Here is a 9,743-nt window from a genome sequence, read left to right as displayed (position 1 = left end):
CGTTCGCGCGAGCGATATGCGGCCACATCGAGGAATCGATGTATCGCTCGACCAGCTCTCTGGGACAGCTGGCGCAGTCGCGGGAATGAATTAAAACCGCCGTCGTTCACGTAGGAACCGTGCTGCTCTGCCGATTCGAAAATCGCCTGTAATGTGACAAATATATTAAATTGATGTGTCATTTAAGCTCGTAACAATGGCGCGTGTATTGCACGCGCGTTAATAAATAGGACGCGTATAATACGGGTACGTATATTAGATTCTTTTCGTGTTCTTCAATAAAAAGGTTACGTGCTTTTGTCAGAGGCACAAAATGCTCTATCAAAATGCTTTTTTAGTCCCTCTTGTAACAAAACGTTCAATATGATATATTATTGATCGATAGTACGATTTTTAAATTTGGTTCGATAGTACGACTTTTAAATTTGGTTCGATGTTTGGATCGAAAGAACCATAATCATTTCGTTCGTTTATCAACCTTCCAAATTTTAAATAACAATTTCTTTAATTTTTTTAAAAGTAAAACGCAACGAAATAAGACGAACTTAACAAAAAATATGATACTTTGCACACACACAATGCGGTGGCACTGTGATAACACGCTCGAATAATAAGGATAGCGGCGGAGAGGATACAGGGTTGGATACGCACGCGTGAGTTCGCGTTTGGAGTCCGTCTTCCGCTTCCAGCCCGGCCACTATGACGCGCGATGTGGAACCGATTCGGAGCCCTGCTCCGTGAAGTGCAGTCAAATCGCACTTGAGAATTCACGTAAATGAATTAGGTGAGTCAGAGATCAAACTTGAACAATCCCGTTTTTTTTAATAGCATTATTGTACGTGCGCATGCGCGTGAATTAATGGCGTGAATGAATAATTTTCAAAGAGGGGAAACTATTCGATTTGCGGACTACTAATTCGCGTACGTATGTACGTGCTGCTGGAACCACGCGTCCTGAGACACTCACTTTATCTAGCGCGCGCACTTTCCGCGCTATGAACTCCGTCGTCACCGTGCTACTTTACCCTCTCGGAGTCTCTCCGTGTGCGAAAAACGCCGGACTGCTTTTTCAATGCTCCGCGTGAATCCGCGTGACCGTCGGCGATTGTAGTTTTTGTTGAAATGGATTGCAGCTGAAATGGATTTCCGATATAGTTGTGCCGATCGCACAACTTTCCCCTGTTGCGTATAAAATTTGTGCCGCGTTGCGTTGCGTGATATAATCGCACGACTCGCACTCGGTTCTGCTCGGCGAATTTTTATAACAGTAAAAAGTGCTCTCGCATTGTTTTCGTGATTCATCGGGCACAGATTTATTTAACTTTGTGACTGTTACTTTTTCGAAGCTTCGAAACTTCGAAAGACCTCAAAATTAGGACACACGAATTCCTTTTCGACAGAGCCACATCTTGTATATATAATTGAAATTGTTAGCTTTGTCTTCGATTTTATTAACAAATAATAATTATTTTAGTTCGCGGAAAGTCTTATTATTTTCTAAAGTTACATAATTAATAAAATTAAATAAGTCTTTCGAAACTTCGTACCTTCGAAGATTCCTTCGTTCCTTCGAAGTTATCGAAGTAATCGATCAAAATTATCAGACCTAAGGAATATATATTTAAAAGATATATCTATAATGAAAATAACTTTTAATATCTTTTACAAATTTGTCATGTTTGTACACGTCTTCTTGCAAGAGCATAAACTTTTTGCAATTTTCATTTTGCATTTTGGAATTCGTCACAAGCAACAGCCTGCTGACTGATGAGTAAATAATAATCTATTCGTGAGTGATAGAAATTCTCCAGAAGACAATCCTTCGAAATTAGAGATAATCGGATAAATCACCGAGGAAAGGAGGACTCGGAGCGGGTGGAATAGTTCACCGCTCCAACAACGAGAGCGCTGCGTTGTTCGCGCGGAGATACGACCCTTCGAAGTTCGAACTCGAACGCGGCTCATTCAGTCGGTGTTTACCGTCACTGCATGGATCGTGCGCGCTTTTACATGCTGATGCTCGCACCGATGTGACAGCGTCAGTGTAAAGTACTTTTGTGTTATTAATGTAACTGAAGAATCAATCAATCGTTACGCCGATGTCGCGCGACGCAAAATGCAGAACTGATAATAATATTCAATTGTTAAATCATCTTGTTTTGCAAGATATGTTAATATAAAAGCATTCTCTTCACTGCGCCGCGGAGCAAGGCGATAATTCCGGTGAAAGCATTCGAGATCATTTCGATCTCCCGCGGACTTTCGCGCTATTAGGAACGCTAATAAAAAGTGCGGCTCAATCGAGCGAGCGCGCGCTGCTTCAACGAATTTCAACGAGCGAGAGACTCGCGAGTGATCGTTTCGCGATTACGGATGATTTGCTCTGTCGATCGTCGATGGCGAAACGCGGGCAGAGAACGATTCGTTTATTTGTGCGGGTAGAATAGTGACTCTGTGAACATAATGTGGACGCGCGGACTGCGTCCCGCTTTGAACCGTGCTCGAGATTGATGAAAGAATCGTCGATTGTACAATTGTTTTTTATACATTGTTCGCATTAATCTTTGAGAGACCATAATCTTCTAAATCCTTCTCTCAACGTCCTGACGATGTGTTGTCCGACCCAACTGTGACATAACATTGCTTCTGACGCTCAAAAAATGATGCTCGGTAGCATAATTTATTCGTCGATATTCTTCCTTGTCGCGTGTATCTCGTGCATCGTCGGCGAGCAACGGTTTCTAGAAACGCCGCCACTTTACCAGGAGGTGTCGTCTGGTGACGATGTACAGCTGCGATGCAGGGTGCAGGACAAGCGCGGGGAGTGCATCTGGCAAAAGGACCGGAAACCGGTGGGCATGCATCCGGACAAATACGAGTGGGTGAGAGGCCGCGGCAGCGACTGCACCCTGCTGATCAGGCGGGCCTCCCTGGACTTTGATGACGGTCTCTGGGAGTGTCAAGTTACACCCGGCGACTTTACCCGTCAAGACGCGCTGACGTCCTTGCATTCCAGATTGCTCGTAAGGGGTGAGATTCCGATCTGACGTATCGATAATTTTATTCGTTGCACGTTCTATTATTTACACAATGGAAATAGTTTATTGACAGTAATTGAAATAACTCACGATATCATATAATTATATACGCGTGTAAAATATGTGTTATGATCTATGTTGATATATGTTGAACAATTTGGAGCTAAATGAAGCAACGCAAATTATTATGAAAAGATACTTTGCATTTTTATATTCGTGAGAATAATCCAAGAATTTGTTTTGTAAATAATTTTATAATTATAATAGTACACACTCTACTATTTATTCTCGTTTAAAGAGTATTAACATTTCTTGTACAATAATATATTTTTCACAACATATATATATATATTAACATATTTTCATATCTAGTGCAATGTTAAATATCTCACTGGAGCGCATCGAATGATTTGAGAAAATAGTTAATATTCCGCGAACATTGACCTCGAATGATGCAAGAAAATGTAGAGGCAGCCGTTGTGCTCTACTTTCCTGCAATTTTGCAATATCCGCGTTAATGGAAATTTGGTTGGGAGCTCTTAGTGGCTCAATCAGCCCCTGTAACAATCGCTCACGAGTATAACGATAAGATCGCGCGGTTGTAACTATTGACCCCATTAAAAGGGAAGCGGAACCATGGGTAGAGCCTAAACACGACAATTTCTGTCTCGTTCTATCTTATCTAAATGCACCCTAATGCGTATTCCAGTGAAACCCAGGAAACCTCGCCTGGAATACGGCGACCATGGGACCATTTTGGGTACCGCCCTCACACTGAAAGAGGGACAGGAAGTCACGATTTCCTGCGTTTCGAGATACGGAAATCCCCCCGCCCTCATTAAGTGGTAAGCAGATATTTAATCCTTAAACACACGAACATGTTTTTTATTACTATAGCAAAATTATATTCAGCTAATAACGCGATAGAAAAAAATATATAAAAATGGAAATAATTTCCAAAAATTGGAATAAAATAAACAATTCCAATATCTACTACTTTACACGATAAATTGAAAAGACTGGCATATCGAAACTTTTGATCTTTAATAGTAACGTATAATTTAATGAAAATATACGATAAAATTTGGAAAAGATTCAAGGAAAGTATTATTTCACTGTTTTACGTTTTCATCCCTTTTATAAGTTTCTTCACTTATGCTGAACATAGAAAAAAGTATCAGCAATGTTTTTTTCCAGAGACTATTTTAACGCTGATAAGAAAGAATAGTCGAAAAACACTCAAAGGTTTCAAAGCCTACAAAAGATACTCACGAAAAGGTCCATTTGTCCAGGCGACTTTTTATCTGAGATAAAACGACTAGGGATGAAACATTTCTACATTTACGCATTCCGATTGAGCTACTGGAATGTTGGGTATGCCAATCTTGGTGGAGAGAAAATATAGTGGTCCATCGAAGGAATACTAGATATTTTACACCTCCCTATGAGTAAATTCTGAGAAAGATGCAGTAAGGCAGAAAGAGAGAGGACTTAAAAATTTTTTAAATATAAATGTAACTATATATATTTTTTATAAAACACATTCGCATGTTCCAATCCTTATATAATCTAGTAAGTTTATAATTTTCTTTTTAGAATTAAAATATAGTTTGAAGTTCTCAGATTATATAGAGATCGATCTTTCATCTCTTTCTCTCTCATTTGTTTTATCGATCAGTATTTGAATATCGGTTCTCCTCGCGATTGGAATAATTCTTGAATCCATGTGATGCAACGTTAAAACAATCTCGTAGTGGTTCTTTTTTATCAATGTGATTGTTAGGAAGTCTGCGGCAACGCTTTTTCAAATTGTATTTTACCGTAAACAGCGTCAGGAAGTTAAGTAGCGCACTTTATGCACATTCCTGCGTTACACGCCTGCACTTGTTTTCTTACTTCGCAGAAAACACAGCCATTTTCAAACATGAACATCGGCGGTTCGTGGTGCGCTGATCTAAGAGCTGGTCTGGTGCAAGAAGCCGTGACGTTATGTTTATGCAGGGAAGGGCGGCATGGAGGGATCGTCGTTTTGGTTTACGGTCCGCTGAATTTAGCCGCGCCTTATCTATATTCTTAGGATATAAAACATCTGTTCCTTCGATGGCACGCGCTTCTTTCGGAAGTGGCATGTTTCACTCACTGTTAGAGGAGAACCAGTGGGTGTAATTTAAGCTCTGAATGGCAGCACACATGTACTCCTTCATTAATGAAAGGGTCTTTTCAGTAAACGCTGCAAACGTTAAGTTTCCGATCCGACGTCCGCTCTTACTGTCTTGTAACTTTCCAGACAAACAACACGGATAGACGACGTATAGAAAAGCCGGTCTAATCTTTCTACTTATCTTTTATACCTACGTCTCTGAAACTTTTGCGTTGGGTGGTCCAGTTTAGTTTTCCTTCTCTTCCTCGTTGCGTAAGAATCGGGGATTTCTTGCTCTTAAACGAAGGATAGAACGATGATCGGATTTATTTCAGAAGAAACGGCTGTATCGTTCGCGTTCCCACGCATTGATTTGTGGGGTCACGGTCCTAATGAAGAATTTCGTCCGGTGGGATTTGTGTCTGAAACAATATCGACCGCGCGCGCATTCTTTTACGACCAATAATAGCCACGTGGTTTAATGATCCCTGCCCGGTTTTCTTTTTCTTCGCGTTGCGGACACACAGCTATGCCGAGTATAATTATGTAGATTATAGCCATAGAAACGGAGAAACTGGCCGCGAGCGTAGTCCCGCCGCCGCGCCCGTGAATCACGCTACAGAAGAGGGTACAGACCTTCGACGCGGCGGCGGCGGCGGTGTTCTCCTTTTTTTCTGGGAAGAAGGCTGGTCCGTTTAGCGGAAACTGATGGATTATGTGAATCACACGCGGAAACGATTCCGCACAGAAACACATCCCTGGTTAACCATGGGCGTCCAGCTTCCGTTTGCGCATCCCTCGCATAACACAATTGTCTAGTCAGGTCAGTGGGACCACCAAGAGAGCGTTTGCAGAAGATATTACAGAAAGGAAAAGAAAAAACAGACGAGAAAAAAAAAGAAGAGAGGGAAAGAAAAAAAGGACATGGGATAAGAAGTTAGAAAAATATATACATTGTAGGAAATATATACATTATATATAAATAATTTCATTCGAAGAAATTTAGGATTGATATTTCTTTAACTGTCAGTCTCATATTAATTTTAATGCTGGGAAATTCTGTTGAGCAGGTTCATAGGAAACAACGAAGTAGAACCATTGCGGGAGCAAAGCAATGCAACGGAGGTGGACAGTCCAAAGACTTGGGCGGCTCATAGTCTTCTACGGGTGCGTGGTCACAGGGAGAATCACGGTCTACCGATCCGATGTGTGACCGTGCATCCGTCGAGCTTAACACCGGCGAGTACGGAGTCACGACTAGACATTCATTGTACGTACTATCGGTATAATTCATCGCAATAACCATACTTATACTGAAATAGACTGAACAAGCAATTATCTTGCAATTTTAATCGAAAGATTTCTCAGGAACTTGTTAAATATTGGTTTCATCGGTTTGCATTTATATTCTCCATTATTTACTAAAAATCTTTGAAAAATTCTTTTCATTTAATTCTTCTGTTGTAAATGCTTATTTAATAAATTTTCCAAATCCGAATCGTCTAAATTCCGTAGAGGGATTTAGAAATTCTTCATTTGCAAAGAACTTTTGAACAAAACTCCAGACACGTGAGTAACACTGGCGCTCACGCGATACGATCTTTCAGATGCCCCGGAAGTGCGACTCGAGACAAATCCGCAGGCACTTACGGCCGCCCCGGAGGATTCGATAAGCTTTTTGAGCCTGAGATGTCTGGCGGACGCTAACCCAACTGCAAGCATCAAATGGTTCAAAGACTCGGCGCCACTCGGTGCGTCATCGTCCGACGTCGCGGCGCCGGCACTCCTGATGCAAAACAGGACGATGCAGCTGAACGATACCGTGTGGGCCGCCGAGTTACGTTTCGAGCCGATCAAGAGGCAGGATGCCGGCCTCTATTCGTGCAAGGCGGCCAACGACGTCGGTGAAAGCGCTCCCGCGAGTTATAGGCTGGACGTGCAATGTTCGTAGAATTATATTTCGCTATGCATTATCTTCGCCTCTGCAATCCCGCTCCGTCTGAATCGCGTCTACCCGATCTACGCATCGTTTAGCATCTTCCCTTGCGGAATGATACGATGCGCAATGACACAGTATCTCTCTCCAGGCTTATATCTGTTCCTTCGTAGAAACATAGTTGCATATACATAATTATTATGTGTATATGAGTGCTATTATTATATTTTACATTATTATAAAAGACAGTTCTAATTTCCTTTGCTCTTATTTCAAAATAATACTATGCAATTCGCGTGCAATTACACGATGAATGAAACGGATACACGTTCTCCATGTTCCTTTATAGATGAACCAAAGTTAAAGAAAACGGATGTGAATGATACGTTTGCGGACGTGGAGGAAACAGCGTTGCTGGGTAGCGCGGTCGAACCCTTCGAGTGTCCCGAGTTCGAAGCCAATCCATCTGCTCAATACAGATGGGTACATCTTCGCGGCAGCTCGACGGAGACCATCGAGAACCACGTGCAGAACAAGGGCGGCGGCCGACGTCTGCGTCTTGAGAATATCATGTGGTCCGACGAGGGAGAGTATCGTTGCATCGCCTTCAACACGATCAACGGCGTGAAACGGGAGACTGCCAGCGACGTACACTACGTGTTGCATGTGACCGGACCGCCGGAAATACAAGCTAGACCGTCATCCGGCGATAGAAATTTTTATGAGTCCATCGGATGGGCGGGCGAACCCGTGCACAGGCTGAAATCCAGGTTCTGCTCGCGGCCACCACCGAAACTGGTTGCTTGGCAATGGGGCAGCTCTCACATCCGAGCTGGTAAGCTGGAGAGATCTCTGTTACTTAATTGTTCGATCTAAATATTTCAATAGTTAACTGTGTTACGACAAATATTTTTCATATAAATTATGCGTATACCAGATTTTTATATAAATATGAATAAACGTCCAAAAAACGTTTAACGCAGACTTATTATTCTGTGAGACTCTAAATTTATTTAAGAATTCATATTTATAGTATTCGCTCCTGAAAACGAAATTTTTGATTTAATTTTTAATCATTTTACTTCAAAATTTAATTTCAAAAATAAAATATCAAATAGAATAATTGTTAATAAATCGTATTTTATTCCATTTTCTATAAATGTTATTCATCTCTTTAAGGAGAGAATATTCATCCAAAGTACGAGGCCTTACCGTTGGAGCCCATCGTCGAGAACAAGATGCTGACTAACTGTTACTGGGCTAAACTGGAAATTAAAGACCTGCAGAAGGAGGATGCCCGGATGTACACCTTGTTGGTGGAAAGCGAGAAAGGCCGCGATTCGACAAACATCAGGCTGATGGTGAGAGATCCCACAGAGATGCGCGTAATAGCCGCAGCTGCGGCGGTCGGCCTGCTGTTCCTGCTGCTGCTAATCTCCATCGGCGTTTATGCGCTGCTGAGATTGCGACGTCGGCGGTACCGTCAAGAAGTAGGAGAGGAAGGCAGCATCGCGGCCGACGCGCTCTACGGAAACGGCGCGTCGATAGATCGGCAAAAGTCCATTAATTCGTCCCACGTGAAAACCTTCGCGAGGAAGTCCAGCCTGGACAGCGGCCAGGGCGTGTACGACTACAGCCAGATCGCGAAGCAGACGCGTGCCATGAGCCCGGAAGCGCTGAAGGTCAGAAGAGCGCCGGCGGTTTTGCAACCGCCTACGATCGTGTAAAATATAGGCCTCAAACTCTTTCATCGATATCGGCAATGCATTCTTCTCATCGTCGGATCTTACCTCCTTCACCAGCGGATCCTACATTGTACTCATGCCTCTCTCCATCTCAACTCGACGCGCCTCCCACAAAAGAGGGATATTTTTACAATTTTAATGTATAGATTATGTATAAAATCGGAGATATTGCTTTAACGATGCGACGATTACTTCAATGGTACAAAATATATATTTGTATCGAATTAAGTTAAGTTAGTTTCTGACGTTAGCTAGAATTAAGAATTCGTACATAGTATATTCGAGAGACTGTCGACTGTTATCGCGTACTTTCGTACCGTTGAATTATTAATGCTCCCTAAATTTAAGTTATTTATTATTGCGTTGTCCGTTGTATTTTGACAATAATAGACAAGGCTGCAATTTAGCTGTTCGAAATAAAGGTATGCCGAGATAAATATTGTATGAGCTCGCGTACCGGTGCAAAGTATAGTCCGCACCGCCGGTGCGGAACGAAGCGTGACTTTAATAGCGGTCGCATCTCAGTGACTTTAATGGTGGTTGCGACGAGGCGGGATCAGTGCAAAACTGGACCTCACAGAAACTGTTATGTACAGTTTCATATTTTGATATTTAGATTGGGTACATCGCAATATAAGAGTTTTTACGTTTCTCAATATCATTTCTACACTCGAAATGATGTAAAACTAGTTTCCAGGAATTTTATGAATTTTAATGAGGGATATATAAAGCGCGAATAATGCACGATGTATCGATTTTCGCAAAATATATGTACGCTACGGACTGCGAGTGAACTTAAGTGAGACTTTTAGATAGCATAAGAGCGTAATTTGCTGTTAATAATAAAATTAATGGTTTTACAATTTTTTTGATGATATTTTATG

The 9,743-nt window shown here is 41.9% G+C and overlaps 1 protein-coding gene across 1 annotated transcript; it reads left to right on the top strand.

Moving 5' to 3' along the window:
* Positions 1-1,913: 1,913 nt before the first annotated feature.
* Positions 1,914-9,707, top strand: LOC105277142 (hemicentin-2). Its single transcript, XM_011335308.3, has 6 exons — positions 1,914-3,030; positions 3,748-3,883; positions 6,249-6,448; positions 6,786-7,121; positions 7,464-7,949; positions 8,294-9,707. The coding sequence occupies exons 1-6, from the start codon at positions 2,661-2,663 to the stop codon at positions 8,839-8,841; spliced, it is 2,076 nt and encodes a 691-aa protein (XP_011333610.1). The 5' UTR covers positions 1,914-2,660; the 3' UTR covers positions 8,842-9,707.
* The last annotated feature ends 36 nt before the right edge of the window (positions 9,708-9,743 follow it).

This window comes from Ooceraea biroi, chromosome 3 (genome assembly GCF_003672135.1).
Source record: "Ooceraea biroi isolate clonal line C1 chromosome 3, Obir_v5.4, whole genome shotgun sequence".
Classification (NCBI taxonomy): domain Eukaryota; kingdom Metazoa; phylum Arthropoda; class Insecta; order Hymenoptera; family Formicidae; genus Ooceraea; species Ooceraea biroi.
The sequence above is the reverse complement of the archived record's forward strand: the minus strand, read 5'-3'. Positions and strand labels throughout refer to the sequence as shown.